The sequence below is a fragment of the Phalangium opilio genome, unplaced genomic scaffold (assembly GCF_054372755.1).
Source record: "Phalangium opilio isolate 3A_F unplaced genomic scaffold, DU_Popi_V2 ptg000017l_1, whole genome shotgun sequence".
Taxonomy (NCBI): Eukaryota; Metazoa; Arthropoda; class Arachnida; order Opiliones; family Phalangiidae; genus Phalangium; species Phalangium opilio.
In genome coordinates, this window is record NW_028324151.1 from 8,878,831 (window position 1) to 8,904,600 (window position 25,770).

The 25,770-nt window shown below is 35.8% G+C and overlaps 2 protein-coding genes and 1 long non-coding RNA gene across 4 annotated transcripts in view; 1 reads left to right on the forward strand and 2 right to left on the reverse strand.

Moving 5' to 3' along the window:
* The window catches only part of LOC149702951 (uncharacterized), a 91,803-nt gene that overhangs the window by 28,266 nt on the left and 37,767 nt on the right, over window positions 1-25,770 (reverse strand). The gene's annotated exons all lie outside the window — the stretch shown is intronic.
* On the reverse strand, window positions 577-1,913 carry LOC149702952 (uncharacterized). 2 transcript variants are annotated; one of them, XM_089866859.1, is made up of 3 exons: window positions 1,336-1,913; window positions 1,002-1,277; window positions 577-926 (listed from the first exon to the last, which is right to left on the reverse strand). In XM_089866859.1, the coding sequence occupies exons 2-3, from the start codon at window positions 1,270-1,272 to the stop codon at window positions 733-735; spliced, it is 465 nt and encodes a 154-aa protein (XP_089722985.1). In that variant the 5' UTR covers window positions 1,273-1,277; window positions 1,336-1,913; the 3' UTR covers window positions 577-732. The 2 variants fall into 2 exon arrangements, with proteins under 2 accessions (XP_089722985.1, XP_089722984.1); XM_089866858.1 differs by having other exon boundaries at window positions 1,002-1,371.
* On the forward strand, window positions 5,970-6,523 carry LOC149702953 (uncharacterized). Its single transcript, XR_016381895.1, has 2 exons — window positions 5,970-6,098; window positions 6,174-6,523. It is a non-coding gene; the product is annotated as an uncharacterized LOC149702953 (long non-coding RNA).

Sequence of the window (25,770 nt, forward strand, 5' to 3'; positions counted from 1 at the left end):
TTCTTTAGGACTCTCATAATAAGTAGTACTTGATTTATTCTAAATTAACTTCTTCTAATTTCAAAAGAAAGTTGATATTAACTATCATTAAATTTAGTGCAAGGAATTAAACTACTTTTTAATTTAAAATGCTAAGTAAAATATTTTTGAGATTTTTGGTTTTGAAATTAAAAGCAATTACTAATTCAATTGATCATTTTCCTATATCTCTTTGTTTTTTCTTCCTTGACATCGAAAGGTTTGTTTGCTGGTTCAGCGTATTTTCCATGGACATCAATGCTGAATTGTATGTTTTTCGTTTGGCAAGCGGCACTTATAGAGTTTCCCATGCTGGAAACGTTCCTTTATATGATAGACCTTATACATTGTCAGGTAGAGAATAAAACCTTGCATTACTTAAAGATCTTACATCAGTGGCCTCTCTCTCGCTCGCAGTCCATGGTACTGAGAAAGGTACTGAAGCTATTATAGTATCTACCCGTTATACGACGGTATTTACTACCCCTTTCCTCCCCGCAAACCAATATTTTGAGATGTTTACCCCCAATAAACTCCCCATCTGTGACGTATGCAATATCTTTGAAAATATTCTTATTTTAATTAAAGAGGACCATTATAAAAAATGTACCTTATACAAATTAACAATTACGAAAACCGTTCTCCTTTATGATCTATTATTATGTATGCCAATAAGAAATCCATATTTAAATATTTTTAAATTTTTTTAAAATTTTACACTATTAACATCAAATTTATACTGTCCTCGTTCTGGTATACGAAATCAGCGTATAAAAGGCTCTTTTCCAATGCGCACGGACGATGACGGGCTAGCGTGTTTCTTTGGTGGTCATAGAGACAGGTGACACGTGTCTCACCTTCTATATCCATGGCCTTTGGACAATCCACGTCATTCAAATTTATGACTTCTTTATTTAAAATGTTAAAAAGAAAGAAACATTTTTGATTACCCTTGCAATATATACGGTCTGCGAACCGGGTACCTAACATGAGACAGCGACGAAGTTTATGATAAGGCGTTTCTCCTCGTCCAAATGAGATTCCGTGTAAATTTCTGGTGATGTACCTATTGAGTCGTTGTGTAGACGAAGGAAGCGTAGATTGACTATAAGGCGGTAAAAATGTCCATGACACTATTCCTGGAATTTTAGTAACAGTAGCACAACTTAGTTCTTTAACAATCAGATCGCCTGCGAGGTTGCATTTTTCGTCCTTCCCGTGTAGATACTCAAAGTCAACTACTACAGATTTCATGTTATCTAGAAGATAGTTTCCTAAATGATGATTCCCCAAATGGTTGGAGTGCGGTTTATATACTTTTCAAAGTCCTTTCACTCAGTATATTAGCTATAGAATATAAATCACATGACGAAGGGGGGGGGGGGTGGCACGCTGAAGCACGTATGACAATAGCTCTTAAGAGGTCCAATCGTTGTCCCCAAATTAACAGTCGGTATAACAAAAGAACTGTGTTTTCGACAGAAGATTAAAAATGCAGAGACAACAATCTCCTTTTAATGTCAGGCGGTCAAACATTCTCCACAAAAGGTATATTGACAGATGTCTTAAAAGGGATGTAAAAGTAAATAATGATCCCATGGCTAAATTTATTAGACAGATAATTATAGTTTTGTTGAACCTATGTACCCTTAAAGCATTAACGTCTAAGGGTACGTTGACCTTTCGGACGGGTTTAAACACGTCTAATATTGTTTGTCAATCAACAATAGGTGACATAAGATTGACATCCGAGTGATTTTAAGTGGTGTCAGATTGTAACAAAAGGATGAATTTACAATAGATCTTGTAATTCAACAAAAGGATTAATTATATCAAAGGAGTTGATGCGTCAGTCCATTAGTGGGTTTTACGACAGTAAACTTTGGTCTCTGAAGATGTATTGTCAAGAAAAAAAATTCTTCAATCAATCAAATATTGACAGGTCTATTGAAGGAGTATTAGGAGTAATAGATAATTCTTCAATCAAATATTGACTGTCTATTTTTTAAAAAAAGGGGGTGTAAGCCGGGGGGGGGCAGGTGTGTATTTGATAAACAAGATAATTATATAGTTGTTCAATTTAGCTATCCATAGATAACTGGGTAGAGGTAAAGCTTCCTAAAAAGAAGGACTAAAGGGTGAAGAAGCCTGGGGAGATATAATCAAGGGGTAGGGGGAGGAGGGATATTTAGGATAAGGAAGTTAATTACAGTTGTTAAATGTATCTAACCATAGATCAATAGGTAGTACGGTAAAATGACAACACCATAAGTATAACAAAAGAAGAAAATATAATAGACAAAGCCGCTGATTTGTGTATTCGGTTAGTCTTGTGAATAATAAAAAAAATCGTCAGTTTTCGGATGACAGAAACTTTGACATGTTTTTTACGTTAGTGGTACAAAGGGCAAAGGCTTTAAATACTATACCTATTGTCATTGAGGTATAGGTTAAAATATTTTTAGGTGTCGAAGACACTTCTTTACACTTTATCCATAAGATAGCAACACTGTGCTTAATGCATGTGGTAAAAGACAGAATAAATAGAGTAATTGTCTTGATATTCAGTTTATTGACTCATAAACCGAAATAAATACAAGAGATGTTAGAAAGGGCTTGCTCCCTCCCACAAATACTATGTAATATAACAAGGAACATATATAGTCATTTATAAAATGAATTTCAGTTATAATAAAGTACAAAAATATTTTTGATCTTTTTTAAAAAAATTTTTTAAATTTTTGTCACGTTTTAAAATTTTAATTTTTTTAAACTTTTATTATTTTAACATTTTTTTCCTAACTTTATTTTAAACTTTTTTAAATTTATTTTAACAAAATACTTTTAGAACATTTCTGTGGAGATTTTTTAAAATTTTTAGTATTTTTGAGAGGAAAAAATGGTGCGCAAGGTCAAGTGTGTTATCCCTCCCTCCGCAGAGGAAGGGATTACCGACTTCAACTTGATGTCGGACTTGACCTTGCGCACCATTTTTTCCTCTCAAAAATACTAAAAATTTTAAAAAATCTCCACAGAAATGTTCTAAAAGTATTTTGTTAAAATAAATTTCAAAAAGTTTAAAATAAAGTTAGGAAAAAAATGTTAAAATAATAAAAGTTTAAAAAAATTAAAATTTTAAAACGTGACAAAAATTTAAAAAATTTTTTTAAAAAAGATCAAAAATATTTTTGTACTTTATTATAACTGAAATTCATTTTATAAATGACTATATATGTTCCTTGTTATATTACATAGTATTTGTGGGAGGGAGCAAGCCCTTTCTAACATCTCTTGTATTTATTTCGGTTTATGAGTCAATAAACTGAATATCAAGACAATTACTCTATTTATTCTGTCTTTTACCACATGCATTAAGCACAGTGTTGCTATCTTATGGATAAAGTGTAAAGAAGTGTCTTCGACACCTAAAAATATTTTAACCTATACCTCAATGACAATAGGTATAGTATTTAAAGCCTTTGCCCTTTGTACCACTAACGTAAAAAACATGTCAAAGTTTCTGTCATCCGAAAACTGACGATTTTTTTTATTATTCACAAGACTAACCGAATACACAAATCAGCGGCTTTGTCTATTATATTTTCTTCTTTTGTTATACTTATGGTGTTGTCATTTTACCGTACTACCTATTGATCTATGGTTAGATACATTTAACAACTGTAATTAACTTCCTTATCCTAAATATCCCTCCTCCCCCTACCCCTTGATTATATCTCCCCAGGCTTCTTCACCCTTTAGTCCTTCTTTTTAGGAAGCTTTACCTCTACCCAGTTATCTATGGATAGCTAAATTGAACAACTATATAATTATCTTGTTTATCAAATACACACCTGCCCCCCCCCGGCTTACACCCCCTTTTTTTAAAAAATAGACAGTCAATATTTGATTGAAGAATTATCTATTACTCCTAATACTCCTTCAATAGACCTGTCAATATTTGATTGATTGAAGAATTTTTTTTCTTGACAATACATCTTCAGAGACCAAAGTTTACTGTCGTAAAACCCACTAATGGACTGACGCATCAACTCCTTTGATATAATTAATCCTTTTGTTGAATTACAAGATCTATTGTAAATTCATCCTTTTGTTACAATCTGACACCACTTAAAATCACTCGGATGTCAATCTTATGTCACCTATTGTTGATTGACAAACAATATTAGACGTGTTTAAACCCGTCCGAAAGGTCAACGTACCCTTAGACGTTAATGCTTTAAGGGTACATAGGTTCAACAAAACTATAATTATCTGTCTAATAAATTTAGCCATGGGATCATTATTTACTTTTACATCCCTTTTAAGACATCTGTCAATATACCTTTTGTGGAGAATGTTTGACCGCCTGACATTAAAAGGAGATTGTTGTCTCTGCATTTTTAATCTTCTGTCGAAAACACAGTTCTTTTGTTATACCGACTGTTAATTTGGGGACAACGATTGGACCTCTTAAGAGCTATTGTCATACGTGCTTCAGCGTGCCACCCCCCCCCTTCGTCATGTGATTTATATTCTATAGCTAATATACTGAGTGAAAGGACTTTGAAAAGTATATAAACCGCACTCCAACCATTTGGGGAATCATCATTTAGGAAACTATCTTCTAGATAACATGAAATCTGTAGTAGTTGACTTTGAGTATCTACACGGGAAGGACGAAAAATGCAACCTCGCAGGCGATCTGATTGTTAAAGAACTAAGTTGTGCTACTGTTACTAAAATTCCAGGAATAGTGTCATGGACATTTTTACCGCCTTATAGCAGAAGCCGATTAGGCTTTACACATGAAGTACGTAACATGTGCCTTGGGGAGCTACACGATATTCTCTAAGCTCCTAGGAAAGAACCTCCCCTTACGCAGAGGGAAATAGTTCAGTAAAGCGGCTCCTTCGGATCCATCGGATCCTTCCGCCTAAAGAACCGATTTACCACGTACCTAAATTCGAGAACTACTATAAAGACTAAGTAGGGTATCTAGAATATTCTTTAGATAAAACTGTTCACAATACCAAAAAGTATTTGGGAGTAAAGCACGAAAATCTTATCAGTCTGGGTAGCTTTTGCTTGGACTATTTAAGACGCCGTGCATCTGTTTTTTACGAAGAATGTTTTCTGTTCTCGCGGTTACGGCGAGCTCAGCCGCCGGCGGCTCGGGAATCGGGATACCCTTGTTTCCTAGACAAGGCCTAGTGTAGTTTTAGAGTCTATTATTATTATTCGCAGAGCTATTTTTCTGTTGAAATTAGGGAACTAGTATAAATATTGAGTAGAGTGTCTGAAATATTCTTTAGTTAAAACTATTCACAATACGAAAGATTATTTGGGAGTAAGGCACGAAGATCCTATCAATCTGGGTAGCTTTTGCTTGGCCTATTTAAGACGCCGTGCATCTGTTTTTTAACGAGGTATTTTTCTGTTCTCGCCGTTACGGCAAGCCCGGCCGCCGGCAGCTCGAGATGCGCCGCTCGGCCTCAGCCGCTGATATCTAGCCAAGGCTTAGTGTAGTTTTCGTGTCTAATTTTATTCGCAGAGCTATTTTTCCGTATTTTTCTGTTGAAATTTAAAGAAAATCTTATCATATTTAGTTGAAGACTAAGTAAATGTCTCAAAAAATTTCGAAACTTGAGCTTTAAAACGTTGAATATTTTATAACGATTACGGAACGGTACCGCAAATTCGCCTTCCGGGCCTCCCAGTTATGTCGACGGCGAGGTCGAGTCGAGGTCCCTCCCATGCAAGAAAATAGTAATAGCCGTCGCCGATTGGTCTGGCATTAAAGAGGTTATCTATGGTTAGGGGGCTCATGATTGGCTAAAAGCTTTTTTGTTCGTCTGCTTAGTTTTTACTTCGGGAATATCATGAAATCCATGGTCAAAGCTATGGAAAAGTGGGACTTACGTACTTTATGTGTGAAGCATAATCCGCTTTTGCTTATAGTCAATCTACGCTTCCTTCGTCTACACAACGACTCAATAGGTACATCACCAGAAATTTACACGGAATCTCATTTGGACGAGGAGAAACGCCTTATCATAAACTTCGTCGCTGTCTCATGTTAGGTACCCGGTTCGCAGACCGTATATATTGCAAGGGTAATCAAAAATGTTTCTTTCTTTTTAACATTTTAAATAAAGAAGTCATAAATTTGAATGACGTGGATTGTCCAAAGGCCATGGATATAGAAGGTGAGACACGTGTCACCTGTCTCTATGACCACCAAAGAAACACGCTAGCCCGTCATCGTCCGTGCGCATTGGAAAAGAGCCTTTTATACGCTGATTTCGTATACCAGAACGAGGACAGTATAAATTTGATGTTAATAGTGTAAAATTTTAAAAAAATTTAAAAATATTTAAATATGGATTTCTTATTGGCATACATAATAATAGATCATAAAGGAGAACGGTTTTCGTAATTGTTAATTTGTATAAGGTACATTTTTTATAATGGTCCTCTTTAATTAAAATAAGAATATTTTCAAAGATATTGCATACGTCACAGATGGGGAGTTTATTGGGGGTAAACATCTCAAAATATTGGTTTGCGGGGAGGAAAGGGGTAGTAAATACCGTCGTATAACGGGTAGATACTATAATAGCTTCAGTACCTTTCTCAGTACCATGGACTGCGAGCGAGAGAGAGGCCACTGATGTAAGATCTTTAAGTAATGCAAGGTTTTATTCTCTACCTGACAATGTATAAGGTCTATCATATAAAGGAACGTTTCCAGCATGGGAAACTCTATAAGTGCCGCTTGCCAAACGAAAAACATACAATTCAGCATTGATGTCCATGGAAAATACGCTGAACCAGCAAACAAACCTTTCGATGTCAAGGAAGAAAAAACAAAGAGATATAGGAAAATGATCAATTGAATTAGTAATTGCTTTTAATTTCAAAACCAAAAATCTCAAAAATATTTTACTTAGCATTTTAAATTAAAAAGTAGTTTAATTCCTTGCACTAAATTTAATGATAGTTAATATCAACTTTCTTTTGAAATTAGAAGAAGTTAATTTAGAATAAATCAAGTACTACTTATTATGAGAGTCCTAAAGAATGGTAAACTATGGCCTATACTCCAAAATAAATTTTATACAACGCAAATTTAATTACCTTTGTATTAAGAAGTTAACTCTGCTTAAAGGGTTAACTGCATAGATAATACAGTCGTGACGGGAGTATACTAACTTCTCCCTCCCCCCCCACACTTTGACATAGATGTGACAATCTGGGCTCAGATATTCCTTAGTGAAACTGACTTGTATTGTTACTTGATAATAGTATATAAACTTATACCGTAGTTACGCAGATTGGAGAAATTAGTTTATATTATATCAGAAGCTATTTACTTCTGATTATATCAATTTAATTTTAAAATTAGATCTTTTGCTTTTAGAGCAAAATAAAAAAGAGGAGTAAATTTATTTTATATTATAATCTTTATTCATGAAAAGCTCTTTTACTTTAAATTAGTGCCTACATCTATAAGCCCATAGAGATATGAAAGGAGGAAGTGACAGATGAATGGGAAATATTACGGAAGGTTTTGCTTTCTACTTAAATTCGTCAACTGAGAATCATATAAATTTGGATTGTATGTAAAAAATCTATAATAAGCAATAAGAACCAGAAATGCACTATATGCAAGTAGCCACTGGCCTCCAAATACTTCGCTAACTAACCCTATTACAATAGAACAGACCAAAACATAGTCTTCATTCTTGTCTTATTTACTTTATATTATGATCTTTATCTCTAATCCTACGTACACCGAATGTATTACAGCAAACTTACATACCATTGTAAAGAATACGAAAGGGGTTACCTTCCTTTTTACGAAAGGAAAAAGTATTGAACTCCGTCCTTTCACACCTTTCATGGTCGTAGCCTTGAACTTTAAACGAAAATCCTTAATAAGCTTGATATTGTTCTTAACAGCAGCGTAATATTTTTCGGTTCCGGAGGTTTCTACATTGAGATTGATTTACATTTAAAATTAGGGACTTAACGGGGTAAAATATTACAGGATTAGAAACTTGGAACAGTTTGCAATTTAAAATTATCGGATCATCAAATTCCTAGCCGACTTGAAGGATGGTCAAAGTGCCACTACAATGACAAGGGGAACAATATCTCTATGGACGACTTTGCCTCGGGTTACGCCATTTACTGTTTAGACTTAACACCTGACGGTTACGCGAGTCATTCAGATCATTGGAGTCCCACGAAACAAGGACAATTAAGATTAGAATTGGGCTTTGAAAAACCCACGACCACTACGCTTAGTTGTATCGTATTAGCCGAATTCCAGGCTTTGTTACAAATAGATAGAAATAGAAACGTGTCAATCGTTTGTTAAACAAATAATGAACGCCGATCAGATAACACGCTTTCTACGATTCACACCACATTTCCTAGGTGTTTACCCAAGTGATTTATTACCCGAAAAAATTGACAAGTTTCCTTCATCTATTATAATAAATTTAGACAATCACTATAAAGACGGATCCCACTGGGTATGCTGTTACTTTGATGGAAACAGAAGGGGTTATTACTTTGACTCCTTGGCTTTAGGGAACTTTCTCCCCTCGATTAAAGAATTTGTTAAAAGAAATTCAAGAAAATGGTCGTTTAACAAAGAAGACTTCAAAACTTGTCAAGTTCGACATGCGGACTATATTGTATTATGTATATAGTACAAAGAACAAAAAAAAGGAGCCACAAATCATTCATGAAGCAGTTTGGACGAGATCGGTTGAAAAATGACGTCATTGTTACAAACATGTTGAAGCGCGCCCGTAAAGATTAACTTAATCCTTTTGTTAACAAATACTCTTTGTAATCTCTTTTGTATTTTTAAAAAATAAATGTGTCACCATTTTTTTTAATACTGTTTTCTTTTATTTCATATATTAAGGAAGGGGGGAAGGTAAAAAAGGGGGGTAGTAAATTTAGGGGGGATATAACTCAGATATTCCTATAAGAATTTTCATTCAGCATCATGAACTCCGAGCTGCAAAGATATCACTCTTTTTACTCCTGGCCACAAGATGAAAACTATAAAAAAGCTTTAAGTAGAGCGGGTTTTTATTCGTTACATACCGATGATCTAGTACAATGTTTCGAATGCAACGGGATTTTGCTAGCCTGGAAACCGACCGATCATCCTTACGAAGAACATTTAAAACATTTCCCTAAATGTAATTTTATCAGAGGTGGGCCTACTAAAAACATACCCTTTACCATTGATGAAACAGAAACGTACACCAAAAATATAAAAGTCAAGACTGAAGAAAAAACGCCTGAAAAACCTCAAGAAAACACGGAAGAAACTTATCATACCTTTAAAGTCAAAACTAAAGATCTCGAAAGATTAGTTTTGGAACTCTACATTAGAAAACAACTTAACGCTTTGTATATCAAAGAAAAACTTAATGACTTACGTAAGATTTAAAAATAATATTAAAATTTATCTTCTTCCTTACGAAGATATAAGGAATTATTTTAGAATAAATCAAATGCATTTTAAAATGAAAATTGAAAAAATGTCTTTAGTATTAGAACCTATACTTTTAAAGAAAATAAATAGTTTTTACTTTATATTATGGTCTTTATTCCTACAAAACCATCTTTTGTTATAAGCCTATACAATCAATCAATCAAATATTGACAGGTAAAGAGAGGAGACCGGGGAAAACCGACTCCTCCCCCTTGAGTGGCCGCCATCTTGGATCCTTATACTGGCTGCACCCTCTCTCCCTTAAATATAATTAGAAAAAACATTCAAATTTTAACTCGAAAACAGTGCCCCGGACGACAAAATGTCATATAACGTTTTCGACTAAAAATCACACAAAGAACACGCCCTTATATTATGGCAGACTTGGTCACTTGAATAATCAGGTGTACAAAACCGCAGAAATCGATTACTTGATTTCTAGAATTCTTAGAAAATCATCAGTAATCAAAATCAAAGTTAATCAGAAACTCCGGTAATCACTGGAAATCACGTGAAAACGTGAGAAAATCAGAAATAATCACATGATTTACTAGTAATCTTTTGTAATCACCTCGGAAAGCACACCTTTAGTGAAATAATCACGCGTAATCAATGGAGGAATTCGAAAATCCAAAATAAAAATCATAATCAGTTGAAATAAGAAATAATCACTGCATTTATCGAAATTCACGAAGAATCCAGTGGTAATCACAGCATTCACCAAAAATCACCGGAATTCATTGGAATTCAAACAGGAATCACAAGTAATCTGCGGCAATAACGGGAAATCAATGTAAAGATTATGGAAATCGCCTAAAATATTCGTAATCACAGAAATAAAGGAATTCATTCAGTAATCATCGGTATTCACATAAAAATTCAGAAATCAGTAATCGGGTGTACAAAATTTTGGCAAATGACTAGCCCCTGAATGGCAGACTTATCAGTAACACTCTGTATAAGCAGGGTTGGCAAAAATCCGGCAAAAACTAGTTTTTGCCGGGACACGTGGCAAAAAGTGGAAAAAACCGGCAAAAACGGAAAAAACCGGCAAAAAGTGGCAAAAACCTTTTCCCTATTGAAATGATAATTAGAAATGCTAACTTTGGCTTTGTATTTGTCATTCGTGTTATTATAGGTCTTCCAACAGCTAATATGTCTCAATCTTAATCATTTTTATAACATTTATTGTGTTTTAAACGTTCGAGCTAAATCCACTTTAAACTTATACAAATTATGAAATTTTGCTCACATTCCAATGATCCTGGTTGCTTCGCATTTGATAACTAAACAATAATTTTTAAGCAGTTTCTAGCAACAATCTGTTTCGAAATCTCAAAATTAGCGAGTTGAAAAAAATAGTGTTGAGCGAAAAATAAGGACTGATTTTTCATTTATTTGTATAACAAAGCCAAAACGTTCTTTGCCACGCGGTTTTTTCTCTATTTTATACTGAGAATGTAACCCACTTCACAAGCCTATACAATTATGGTAGAATTTTGGACGTTTTATTTTCATTTCAAATCCGAATTTTTTTTTTTTAAATTTAGTTCGTTATTTCCACATAAAGTGGAAAAAACCGTGGCAAAAAGGTTTTTGCCGCGCGGTTTTTACCTGGAAAAAACCACGTGGAAAAAACCGCGGCAAAAACTGGTTTTTGCCGCCCGGTTTTTTCCAGGTAAAAACCGCGGTTTTTTCCACCCCTGGCAAAAACGTGCCAACCCTGTGTATAAGTACTCTATATCAGCAAAGGCCTGTCGGTCTGAGGACAAACAGAATCCCCGTAGAGAAAATATTTGCTAGGAGTGAAAATATGGCCTTCATCCCATAAACTAAATACATTGAATTTTTTTTGTCCTCGTGGAATCAGAGTTAATGATCTATGCGTTGAAAGTTAAATGAGGCTAGTGGAAATGATGTTTTAATACCCCAATTTAAGGCAAACACGCGGCACGTGTAGTCTAAGAACGATCAAGTTAATATCCGTAGCTAGTACGTCAGACAGTTTATGGCAGCTGAGAGTTATAAAATTAATCTTTTCATAATGATATCCTTATGTATATAAGGTAATGACTATATAAGTATCATAAGATATGTTCCATAAGTTTGTCACTGGTTAATCAGAGCTTGTCATGAAGTGACGTAGGCCTAGGTGAAACGAATAATAGATTCTGGTAAAGCAACTACTGGTGAGGCACAGACAAAATAGGAAGATGGACTGCCAACCGAGTGTAGTCAATTTTCGCTTGTCGTTCTCGAACTAGCTCTCATTTATTAAGGCTCTTTCAGACGATCCAACTTTTTGACTCAGCTTGATGGGTCAACTCGAGTTCAATCAACTAGTTGGATCGTGTGAATAGACGCTGGATGAGTTGAGTCACCAAAAAAGTTGGCTAGTAAAAATTGGATCAGTGATCCAATTTTTGCTTACTCAACTTTTTAATTTCATTTCTTCAGCCAATCAAAATGAATTACAAAAAAGAAAGCCTTTTTCGCGGGTTATTTCGTAAGTGCCAAGGTAGGTGGCGTTTAAAAAGTTCCATTTGGCGGTAAAAGTTTAGTCGTGTGAATAAGAAGGATTTATTTCACTTTTCCCTTCTAAAGTTGGGCAAGTTGATACAACTTTTTGACCCATCGAGCTGAGTCAAAAAGTTTGAATCGTCTGAAAGAGCCTTAAGTCTCTAGCATTACGAAGTATAGGTAGTGACATACTTATGGAACATATCTTATTAACTTATGAAGTATCTATTCAGCGTGTAACGACGGCTTTCCCAACCGCGACAATATCTCCAGATTTTTTTTCTGATATTGCTTGAAACTGTGCGGAGGAGAATATATGCAGGTTCCAATTGATCTCGAAATGAAACGCAGGATTAAGATTTCTCGTAAGAGGTTTCAAAGGCGTGTAATAATGGCGCTCTTCAGACTACTGTAGCAATTGGGAACATGATATTAGCGATGGTGCTGTAAAGGAATACATACAGCCATATGAATCATTTTGTTTGCCGTTTTCTAAACATATCTAGGCGGATTTTGTGCGAAAAGCTATACCTAAGCATTATGTATGACCAGAAGGGGATAATGGAAGAAGGATGACACCCTGTATCCTCTTAATACTTTAGTTATATGTAACATGATTCTTCCCAGGCGAGGGATCCCGTTTCGTTTTCTCCCCTGGTCATCAAACTTCGGATTGGCATAGCACCGTGGGGTGAATTCTATAACTATTTGGAACTAAATCCCCGGTAATCAACCCACAAACCTTGATTGTCTTGACGTGCAACAAAAACCCACAAGCGTGTCGTGGCAAATAGTTAAGCAGCGCTAATAGAGTAATGATGATGGAACTATTTATCGCGTATGTGATTCGGTTTAGTAACCTTGCTCCAAATGTAAAATGATGTTGGGAAGAATAAAGTTTCAATTACCCTGTTGTGTGGTACACTTCTCTCGAAGAGAAGTATTATATACTCCTACTCCTGGTATGACGAATTTTCTCTCCCGAATAATCTCTCTCGCTGCGCGTTGCTCCTTGGGTGAGACTAACCCGGTGTTGCTACCAACCAATGAAATCACAGTTAGAAAAACGTCAGAATTATGAGGCGTTTCGGATTCTACCCTAACCCGGCCCACAAAACCCGCTTAGAAGTTAACATTGTAGATATTAGGCACAATATTTCCAATCAGCTTTATGCATTCCTGCGCTGTACAATTAGATTCTGTGACGTTGGAGATTTCAGGTACATTTCTTTAGCTGAAAAAGCCTCGAACACCATTTAATCAAACGTCGAATTTCGAACACAGTCCGAACTTAAGAAGGCCACGTAACTTCTTCGAGTAATTGCTTGTAACATTAGAATAGAAATGTTTCCATTAGCAAGAAAGCCTTAAACACCATTTAGCCTAACTTTAACTTATGCGCCAAATATCTGTCGGGATTCAAGAAGGTCATACAGCTTCGAGTAATTAGTTCTAAAAGTTTTGAAAGACTGTAAACTCTTAATATTTTATTATTTGAGAGAGAGCTAACGCTAAGCTGATGAGTCAAGGGATTTAGAGACCGTATACAGCAGCTCATACAAAACCATCTCCTAAGTCAGAAGCATCAGAAGGGTAAAGAGGGAAGAAGCAAGAAGGAGCTAGGCGCTGGGAATTATACGATCAGGGAGTCCCCAAGCGATAGACACACGATCTAACGAGTGTAAATAACCCTCGCCCTAGGATGTCCAAGGATGTACAAGGACGATATGGGATCGAAGCCAAAAAGCCCAACGAGTAATTGGATATATAGGCATTCTCCTCCAGCTCCATCAAGCTAGAGTGATATTGGAGCAACCAGAGCACAACCATATAGAGTCCCGGTACAATAGAAAGATTAGGGATCATGCGACGCGACTCTGGATCTAGCTAGTTTTTTTAGTTAATCCCTTGGTAGGGTATACATCACGAGCCAGCATCCTATCAAAGTGATTAAAAACATATCGTCTTATATCACAAAATACTAGGATTCCGTATTATATATGTTATGACAAAGAAAAAAATAATAAAATAATTAAAAACCCAATATCGTCAACTGATTATAGTACTAAGGCCCATTCAGACAGACACTTAATGTTCACACTTGCACGGTACACCGGTTCAAAACTGGTTTAACCAACTAGTTTTGAAACCCTATTCATTACTATTTCAAATAGTCTTGGTTCACACTTTAAGACTATAATTGTTAGTGCTGTTTGCTAGGAATTACATCAGTGTTGTGTGCTAAGGCAAGTGAAAATATCCTTAAGACTAGTCTTTGTGTTATTCCAGGCCTCCAAGTTGGTTCGCAAGGTAATTTCAAGAAACCGCATTTGTAATTATTTTCTAGGGTATCAGTTCTGTTCACACTTTACTTTGGAAGCGTTTTGAATCGCTTTGAAAGGATTTCCACTGTGTGTGTGAACTATGAACACGGCTATAGATGGTTCACAAGCGTCAATGACTATATAAAATATTTGCGGTGTTAGTTTTAAAATTTTCAGTTTCGTCGGGTACTTACTCCATTCATAGCTCACTAGATCATGCCTTAGAGGCGTATGATTGAGTTAGCTATGCTTTTAGCAGACGATGCATGAACAGATTTAGGATTCTTAGCGTGCTCTTGCCAGTATTTGTCATTTTAAATTCGGCTATTTTTGTACTCATAAGCCTTGGATCAAAAATCACCAATTACAGGGCAATGAACGTACCAACGTGACCGATAGGAACGTAAGATTTAACTCTAGTCTGAATGGGCCTTTAGCCTTTACACACGTCGAAACGTTTCCAAGTACTAAAATAAATACAGGACATATTCTCCAAGTTAATAATACCATCGTACTAATAATTTCATACCGAATTTATTAGGGATGTCCAACGTTCTTGGATGGTAGATCAAATATTTTTGAACAACCTAACTAATTAAAATACACCTTTATGATGCTAGTTGTAGTTAGAAAATTATCGTTATGTTCTAGACAACAGTTGTTTTGATACACTCTGAATTTAATAGGGTACGCCGTTTTAAGAGCATACAGTTGCCATTCTAATAAAACTATACTCAACTTATTTTAAGTGGCCCGCGGGCCCATAGTTAAAATGATCCCTTTCCATATTAAATTCTTGCTTCTACAGTAAACTATACCTCTATCAACTGCATCTCTAGCAAATTACAATGTATGCAAATGTATATTTTCCAAAATTTTAAGACCGAATAAATATTTTTGAAATTCAGGTAAAATTAGAGCACTTAATTAACTCTTTTAATTAAAAAGTTAAAGATATGCATATTAGAGTATCTGAAAATGTCTTTTCAAAATAAAAAAATTCAAAGTCATATTAATATTCAGAGTTGTTTACACATACTTTAAAAGGAAAAAGTTTGAATCTTTTGCCACCATGAATTAAATCAAGTATGACCAACATATACAATTCAGCCTGGGATCCATGTAATTTGGAAGCAGGAATAGAGAACGGTTAGTCTTCAGTCCGACTCATAGCCAAGTATAGAGCTCCTCCCTTCTACACGTAACGGAAAGTTTAAATTATCTTATTGCCTCACTTAAACTACGATTTGATGACGTTGCTGACGAGGACGGTGAAAAATACTTAGTTCCTTTTTACCTCTGTCGCTATGACCCGCCTCTTCTTTCATACCCCTCCCGTACCTGAGAAGGGGAACGTGGACTTTGACGCGCGCCCAGATTACTCTGTTCACCATTCCTGCTTCTAAAATTACATAGATCTCTGATTCAACAAATGCACATATTGAATTTTGAGCCACGTTGGATTAGTATGAGTCATATTGCTATTTCGATCTGTTCAGTTGCTTGGACCATTTTATTATAAAACAGTATTCGACTTTATCCCAGGTGAAATATCCCTGAAAACTAGTTTCATCCCAGGTGAAATAACCCATTTAACTTGAAACTAGCCTACAAAGTCCAAACCCGCTTTAAGTTGGTTCGCGAAGAAAATTCAAGAAACCGCGCTTGTAATTAGCTTCTCGAATACTTGTGTTTTCAATCGCTTCGAACCGGTTTCCTATGTAAGTGTGAACGTGGCTTAAGTGTGTACCGATATCAGCCACGATATTTGTTCAAATTCGGTAACGAATTGTGACTGTGCATAAAGAACAGACATACAAGCAAACAAAAACACACCACTTCTTCAACAAACATACAAGCAAACAATTCTCTTGTTAAAAATATATAGGATTTCGAATATACTCTTAGTAAAATAGTAATTCCATCTGTGCAACTAATGATGGTTTAATGAGCTCTGTCTAGTCTATCTCTAGATAAAATCAAAGAGTAATGTTAGATCTGTAATTTCAGAGTTAATATGAAATATTCATGGTAGCACTAGGCCTATACCGTGAAAATCAAATCTTCATTTTCCATTAACGTTTTTTACGAGTTTGGAGTTGTACATCGCGTATATAGCTCTTGAATTTTTAAGACGTTCTTTATTTTGGAATAATTCAGTTTACAAGCTATACTATACAGGTATAAGCTCTCCTTTCAACTACAGATGTTTCCGAATTTATAACTTTCAGATTTGATGATGGAAATGGAATACATTTTAAGATAAAAAAATAAGGAAAATCGATGAAGTAATAAAATGTAAAGCGCCAATTGAATTGAATTGGAAATTTGTAAACGGAATAATCATTGCAAATTTATGCTATGGATTATTTAATGCGACTCTGTGTTCAAAAGCCGCCTTTAATCATTTCTCAAATATCGATTTCTGATAAATATATAGGCAGGATTATAATTTTGATCGACACAAGAACGTAAATAGCCCAAAACTTCCTGCCGTACACAAATTTACACTGGTTTTATAATCAAGGGGAAGATCAAATAAAGGTAAAATGTTATTGGTATAGACAAGAAGTGATATCTAGTTTATTAGGGAGAAGGTATAAATTCGCCACATTTCCAGCTTTATCTCCAGTCCAAACGTAGGTCCGGAGTTAATCCCCGCCTCTAAATTACAACCAGCATCTCATTGGCTCTTGAAAATTCACGTCAGCGCGACGCGAATGACGAGAATTACGTATTTTGACTATTTTCCGACTGAGGAGAGGCGAAATAGCCCGGCCTCCTTTTACGCCCCCCCTTGAATTTTGAAAGGGGGACTGGGACTATTGCGCGCCAATACTTAGGCATCTTATACCTTCTCCCTAATAAACTAGATATCACTTCTTGGTATAGAGTAGGAAAATCTTATCAGCTAGGTTTAATGACTAGGCGGTCAATTGATCCAAGCTGGAGGAACTCAATCAATCCACTTCTAAAGGACTTACGTTGTGCAACCTTCCCCAAGTGTTATTGATATCAACCATGGAGTTTACTGAAATTCCGTAATTAATTGGGACTTAAATAAAGAAGAATTATCTAAAAACAAATAAAGGAAAAACTTTCAAAAATATATGCGTGTAAAAGATTTGAGTTGACCAATAGAAGACAAAATGGATTAGGATTCGTAAACTTTCAGGCATTTCAGGAATGTTTGAAAAGTACTTTCAATATTTCAATCAGTAGCGTCGCTAGGGTTTGAAATTTGGGGGGGCTAAATCTGGGCAAACTAGTTATTATAAGAACTTAATAAAAAAAATTGCATTCATTGGATAATGTGTAGACCTTTAAAACTACGTAATTTTGTGTCAACGTGAAATTTTTCGTATTTTAAAGATATACAGTCTTTTATTGATAAAAACGGAACCGATTATAGAGGATTTTCACTCGTTCATTTTTAGTTTTGGTTAGCTTTTAGTCCACACTATTGGGACTCCCTTCGAAAGAACATGAAACATTTTACTTGTCTCCATCTGTTCTTTTCTGCAAAATTGTACTGTTTGATATTGAAATTCATCTCTGCAGAGATGAAACTTAACGAATCTATCATTATAATTTTTTATACATTGCTACAGAATTTTAGGATGCTAAAAGCAATTTTTTGGTAGGGTTTACGGATTTTTTTGGGGGGGCTAACTTTGGAATTTGGGGGGGCTATAGCCCCCCCCCCAAAAAAAAAGGCCTAGCAACGCCACTGATTTCAATTTACGTTCAGTAATATTTCTAAACATTTGATATAAACTTGGAAAAAATGTTGTGAAAATGTTCGGCAATTCAAAATAGCTACGTATTACGTTGGTTATAACTGGTCCTTGATATTTTAAAAGAAAAGAAACAGCCTTTGGGCTCTAAGTTGATTCAGTTTCTCACGTTTTTCTCTCTGCTAAAGGCTGATTTTCACTGGCTCAATAAATACGCGGGAAAATCCGCTTACCGCGCCGTTTTTTCAGAGGTATTGCCTGAAATTTTCCAGGCGGCAAGCACGGAATTGTTTTCCTACTTTTCCGCAATTTTTAAAGAAAGGAAGCAGTGGGAAATTGTGACGAATATGTGACGTCATAAGCGTGGTTTTGGTCATCTCGCGATAAGTTTTGCGGACGCTATTTTTTGTCAAGTGAATTAAGGGGTTTGGGTTGTCGAGTTAAACTTCTAAAAATGTATAATGCCGAAAAATTTGTTGAAGTTTGTCTTAACCGTTATTATTATTATTATTATATGAAAAAAAAACCGTTCTTACAAAGTTAATAAAGGTTAAGAAAGTTGATTGGTTGCTAAGGCCAAAAGCCTATGGGTGCATTTTCAACATGAAAGGTAAGCTGGGATCTTCACGAGTTCACAATCCTTCATATTACAAGTTTCAATGAAAACGGTTTATCACCGTATGTTGAGGAATTACCCACAAATTTATGCGGATTTATTTGGTCAGTGGAAACCAGCCTTTAAGACAGCGATAGATGGATCTTTTATGCCGACAATATCGTCGAATAACGGTAGATGTTTTCTCCCGAGAAAACCTTAAGGTTGTATTTCTACACCAAAATTAAACATTTTAGCTTCCCTTTAAAGTGAACTGCGCCAATTTTCGCCTACAAAACAAGTTTTTATATAAAATATAAGCATCATCTTTCAAAATAAAAAAGAAACGGCAAAGAACTTTTTGACGATTGAAAAATTTAATACTTTTTCCAGGACCGTGTATAACGGGTCGGGCAGCAGCTTGTTCTAACGTTCGCTTGTATATACTATATTAAATCCTTGTAAAACTCACGTCTGACATTGAAGTTGGTGAATTAGAGTCTAGATCACACGTACCAAGGATCTAAGAAACTATAATTCCGATTTCAAAATTTCCAGCTTTCATGTTAGCGTAAGTCGTCCCAAAAATGGCAGGAAAAAATAAGACTAACCTAACTTGCGGAAGTTGTGGTAAACATTTCACACAAAAGAAAATTTTTCAAGTCAAAAATAGTTGGAAAATGTGGCATTAAATGAAAATATTGCAAAAAGAGCACAGTCTGACTTTTATGGTGTTATTTGTTACTTACGGTTTCTTTTTTCACCTTAATTAGACAGGTAATAAATTAGAAATTATAATTAATTAGTTTAAAAAATAATTGAATTTAATTAGTTTCTATGTCTAATTGCTAATTGGCTAATTAATTACTCCATAAATATTTATCTAATTGCTAATTATAATTTAATTAGTTGCCAGCTAATTAGCACAGCTCTGAGTCTGACAGATTTGGAGGCAAACCGATATGCCTTATGGAGGGGCCCTTGATTTATAAATCAAATAGGACCAAGTCCGGAGAAACTGAGGAAAAATTAGAACTATCTAACTTCCAACTCTCTTAACAGAATGAACAGGTATTTTTTGAACGAAAGGCTTAAGAATGCATTCTGAAGTATTTCAATGAATAAAATACCCTAACTTAGCGAGATTACACTCGGTTTTGCAGTCTATCTTCCTTTTTAGTCTGAACTAAGCCTTTGACAACACTTCACTAGGCGTTGCTTTACGAGAATCTATGACCTACGTCACTTCATGACAAGCTCTCAGTAACCAGTGACAAACATTTGGAACATATCTTATTAACTTATGATATTAGATTAAATGTGATGGACAATTGGACAGACAAACTTAGGGCTACGTTGGCATAAGAAGACAAAACGTATTTCGATCTCAGAAAAGTCACCCACTGACGTCACTCGCGCTGAAAGGGTGGCGGCTGCCCTTTACTACACAATCTGTCAAAAACTTCAAACTTTCTCTCTCCTCTGGTTATATCGGCACGTTAGGAGATAGCTTAACGTATTTAATTACGCTTGAAAGTTGAAAACATTCAAACTAAATTTAGTTACAAGTCTCTAAGTGGGATTTAACGAATGGCGATGTGCCAAATGCGCCGCCTAGATGAGAATTCACGCGGAAGAGGAGTTTCGCGCGGACTTACAAATCAGGATTCATTATAATCTCCATGAGAGCACTTGCTAGAAAATAGTACACTTCTTCGTGTACTCAATGAGCAAGACAAAATCTCTACTAATAACATATAGTGCAGTGACCATTAAAGGTTAAAGGTTAAAGGTTATATCAAAACGTACAAAATCGAGGAAAGATTTTGGCTGCGTTCAGTAACACTCATCAGGAAAAAACATCGATGTTTGGGAAAATGAAATCGGTGGTCTTTTGACGCCATGATGACGTTGCAGTTGTTGAACGGCACAATTTTGTGTAATAGATGCTTTGCTTTTCTTAATGGCGACGATATTATGATAACGTTACGGCAGAGGCTTAAATAATAAATCCGAACTATTTACAAAGATATTGTACTTCAATTTATCAATTAAATCAAAATTCTGTCAGGATCCATTTTTTACCGAAATAAAGTATTGCTTTTTAGTATTATTATCCATAAGGATAATATTTGTCAATTCCACATTATTTTAATTGTCGCGGCGCAAAATGACGAAATTTACGTCATGAATCCGATGCTCATCAAAAAAAACCTCCTCTCACAGCTGATTTTTCTGATGGGCATCCGATGAGCCCAAAGACGCGAAAAACCGTTCAGTAAGACATCGATGTCATCTTTTAGTCATCGATGTTTTTGATGCCGGCTACTGAACACAGCCATGGTTAAGGGTTCTTTTAAGCCTTTAGTTAAGTCGTGCAATTGCAATAGAAATCCGTGTTATATCCGTTGAATTTAAGCAAGACTTGCATTTTTTAACTTAAATTATTCCTAATCGATCTCTCTATTACTTATTTAAATCATTTATCCAACTATCGATATGTTACTACAACCCTTGAATACAACAAAGGCTTAATTTGGTCCTTTTGCATTTGTTGTTTGAACCTTTAGTTTTATATTTCACTAGGCCTATATAACAAACTAAAAGCAAGAAGTGATATCTAGTTTATTAGGGAGAAGGTATAAATTCGCCACATTTCCAGCTTTATCTCCAGTCTAAACGTAGGTCCGGACTTAATCCCAGCCTCTAAATTACAACCAGCATCTCATTGGTTCTTGAAAATTCACGTCAGCGCGACGCGAATTTCAAAAATTACGTATTTTCCGACTGAGGAGAGGCTAAATAGCCCGGCCCCCTTTTACGTCCCCCCTTGTATTTTGAAAGGGGGACTGGGACTATGGCGCGCGAATACTTAGGCATCTTATACCTTCTCCCAAATAAACTAGAAATCACTTCTTGCCAAAAGATAATACTTCAAACATTTCCGAAGTCTTTAGGCCTAACTTCCGCCAAGAATTCTATCTGCTAATGCATAGCTCACTAGATTGTGTAAGACATTATCGAGTGAGCTATGGCGAAAGAAGAGGTGATAACAATGTGGTGCCATCTGCACACTGCGTTAGGAAACTGAAAATTTTCAAAATAAACCCCCTAATCTTTTAAATATTCGTTGATACTTGTGAACAGTCTAATTAAGAAATAAAACTCCCATTTGTTTTACTCTAACGGATAATTTTGTTTATTTAACTAATTAAATGAACAAAACACTTATCCTTCTCAAACTGCCTTTAGAATCAACCTGAAAAGCGACCCTATGATCAATTAGTAAGAGTGAACTTCGCGAAAAGTTCGCTATTGCTAGCAGTCTAAAGAAACATCACGTGACAAACCATTGTACAAAATCAAGGCTTTTATTCAAGGACTTACGATTTCTTGCAAGCTAACAACTCGCGTGACAAAGTTAACCTTGAGTGGAAAGTTCAAAAGCTAATAACTTCTAGTTGAGTTTCACAAAGAATATTCTTAACAAAACTCGACGTACAACTACAAGTTTTTCTTTAAGAATGTCATCTATAAGTGTGATAAAGGTTTGTAACGTAAAACTCCTTTTTTACAAAGTTACGCGAGGTCAGAAAAAGGCTTAACTTATTTCGGGGCAATCCGTTTCTTTCGAAAGGCCTGAACTGAGTAAGGACGCGTTGTAAAAGCATTCTCCTCCGCTTCTAGTTTCCGACTTCCGGTAAGGACAGGAAGCTCTGTCCGGAAGTTCGTCTAATAGCGGGAGGCTGCCTAGCGCGTTCCGTATGATCGATCGATTAGTGGCGCTATCACTAATAGCAGCATCGGTTAACTAAAGCGAGGGATTCCTCAGAAGCTTAAATGGTGAAACTTTTTCAATGACACTAGTCTATTGGCTGGTTTTACACCGGAGATAACGGGACCAATTTGGCATGAGTGAAGTCTTAACTTGTACGTAGCCAATTAAAAAGTTGTAGGGATGTAACGGATGTTACAAGTCAGGTAAGTGAAAATGATAGTAGATCACATCAAACCTCACACTTTCTTTTGGGACGTTTATTAAGAATTATATTTTAAAAAAATCCTTATTCTTGAAATAATAGACGAAACTGGAATTTTAGCAAAACCCTTTCTTTGGTTGACTGAAACTTTGCCTTTTTTCAATGAAAGACCAGTCAAATTTTCACGGAAAATAAGCAAAAAAGGTAGAATTTTCACGATTTAAAGGGAGGATGAAGTGGGACATCAAGTGATTTTATTATAATACCAGCCTGCGTAGTGAGACATCCAGGAAATATCTCCGAATTATTTTAAAATTCAAATTAGGTTGAGATTTTACGGATAATTTTAAATAAAGACCTCCGACCAATTGCGGAACGCCCTGCCTTCTTGTTAACAAAATTCTAGTGGCATGCTCCATGCCATATGAAATTTATCGCGAGAATTGATAAAATTTGCACGTGATGTGATACTCGTGGAGCGAGATGTAGAGGGTGCAAATGGAATTTTGTTAACAGAAAGGCAGGCAGGGCGTTATGCAATTGGTCGGAAGAGCTTATTTCAAATTATCCTTATAATCTGAACCTAATTTGAATTTTAAAATCATTTGGAGGTATTGCCTGAATGTTTCACTATGCAGACTGGTCTTGGAAGAATCGATAAAAAAAATCACTTGATTTTCCACTTCATCCTCCCTTTAAATCGTTTCATTCGGGTTACGGATATCGTAAATTTTAATATATTTTTATTTAAAGATCTTTTTTCTATACCTGTCAGTTAAACTTTACCCTTATTTAAAATTAGTCCTATGTGGAATGTTATCTATTTAAAACTCGGTGAATATTTATGTAAATGTAAAACTTAGGAAAATAACCCAAAAAAATATCGGTTTTATCGATAAACAATATAAAATTGGGATATCATTCCATTAATATTAAAAAGGTAAAAAGACATTTTTAGCATGGCTTATCCCTTGTCATTTTTACGAAAATATACGAGTTTTCTTGACAGGATCTTCGATAAAAAAATATATATTTTTAGGCTTAGCGTGACCACGAGTTGAAGACAGCGTGTCAATAGCAAAAACTCCTCCTATATCATACTTAGCATAAATACTACAATGCCTATAACCCAAATCTACGAACGATCTAATTCCACTCGTGACTCGTGAAACACTGCCTCCTTTACCTATCAAGGCCCGTGCACGGGGCTATTGTTAGAGGGGACTAAAAGCAAGAAGGGATTTATATTAGAAGGTACAAAATAGCGTCCAGTGCTCGCGTGATAGTCGACAATTCCCCCCTTCATGGGTGGGAGGGGGTGGAAACGGAGGCGGGACTTAATGTTCTATCTTACTCTATGTTTTCCATTGGCTTTTAGTTTCTACAGGATTGCCATATCTTTCTATCTAGATGGCGCTGTTTCTAAACCATTTCCTCGCAACATTTGGTTTTCCCGCGCTTTATCAGTAGGAGTTAACGCGACGTCAATTCGCGAGAATTCGCGCCCAAAAACGGCGCCTCTAGCGGGAAACAGTGGCGAACTAAAAATGCCACATTTAAGAACGGAATATAATACCGTGCATGGGATTTATCAGCAATATTTAGATTTCTTTTACTAGGACTCTATAACTTACTATTTTCTGGGCCTTTGTACTTGAACTAAAGGGGAAGAGGTGTAGAAATCGTCACCCCTGACGTCACGCCTAATGCATTTGAACTTAAAAGTCAATCAAGATAGAGATAGCTCTCGACCAATTCGAACCGAACCCGAATATAAACAACTTTTCATTTTCGTGTTCTCAACGAGAAGATATAGGCTCAATGATCGTCCTCTATATGTGAATAGAGCTGTCTCTGCTGTGACGTCAATGCCTAGGTAAAACGTCACAGGCTTAGCTTTGGCTGAGATCGGCCATGCTTGGTACTGCTTTGGTTCTATTGGAAAATAGCATGGGTGACGTCACACAAGGATTCTGAGAGAGCTTCATAGCCATTGAAAAGCGAGGTAGGAGGACCGGGTGACTTAAAAATATTTAAAACCCTTCCCCTTACCTTCAACCAGATATTAGTATGGGATCTAGGACTTCTTAAAGATTCCAATTTGGTAGAAGTAATCTAGGCATTCCTGGCCTTAAGGATAAAGAAGGCAGTGCCTGAAAAGAAAAGAACGGAGTAGCAAAAGGGCACGCCTATAGTTTAGATAGAGTACCTCTAATGCCCGCCATCTGTTCTAAAAGACTTAAATGAAAACGGGGTGAAAAAATACTCCTTTTCTCAATGTTAGTTAAAACTCTGAAGTAACCCACTAACCCTAAAGCAATCAACTTTTTTCTTTCTCTCTCATGCACTGTATCCCGAATTCTGCAGGGAAATTCGTTTAAAGCAGAGAGGGAATTAATGCAAGCAGTGAAGAGGGTTAACTATACAAGAGTTAGGCTTAGCTGCCTTGGGCTAGGTTTGTTACAGACATCTATTGATTAGTTTTAAAGGGTAAAGACTAAAAGAGGGAATAAGATACGGTTAGGGGCCGCTCACAAATTTCGTGCTGCGGAAATGGAGCAAAGATGTTAGCAGGGAGCACAGCAGTATTAAAATTCCTCTAAAATCCTATATTTTTGAACCTGTTCTAGATTACCCTATGATTTCCTGAAGGCAATATATATCCTATATTTTTGAACCTGTTCTAAATTACCCTATAATTTCCTGAAGGCCCTATAATATCCCATATTTTTGACTTAGTGGAAGTTTTCGTATAGCATCAAGTTTATCAAAATTTTAAAAGCTCTTTTATCCAGCACATTTGACTATACTAATTGCGGAGCTCGCTTTACTCGCTCGGGTATTCCCTCGAATTTCTGACAGCCCTTCAAGACCACCCTGTATATATAAATGGAACATTGACGAATGTCATAGTGCAAGGATGGAGGAGCATTCTGGTTTAGAGCAAATAGTAATTTAAGAAGAAGACCCTTTCGTTGCGATTCCTCTTTTACAGACAGCTTGCTTTGAACCAATAAACTAAAAGGTACAATGTATATATGAACAAGACTCATTATGTAATGTTATATCTACG

What these genes read in the sequence shown, in the direction of transcription:
- LOC149702952 (XM_089866859.1), bottom strand. Translation starts at nt 1,272, where the DNA reads ATGAAATCTGTAGTAGTTGACTTTGAGTATCTACACGGGAAGGACGAA. An exon ending in TCGTCGCTGTCTCATGTTAG is followed by an intron (nt 927 to 1,001) that starts GTACCCGGTTCG and finishes TTTTAAATAAAG; the next exon opens with AAGTCATAAATTTGAATGAC.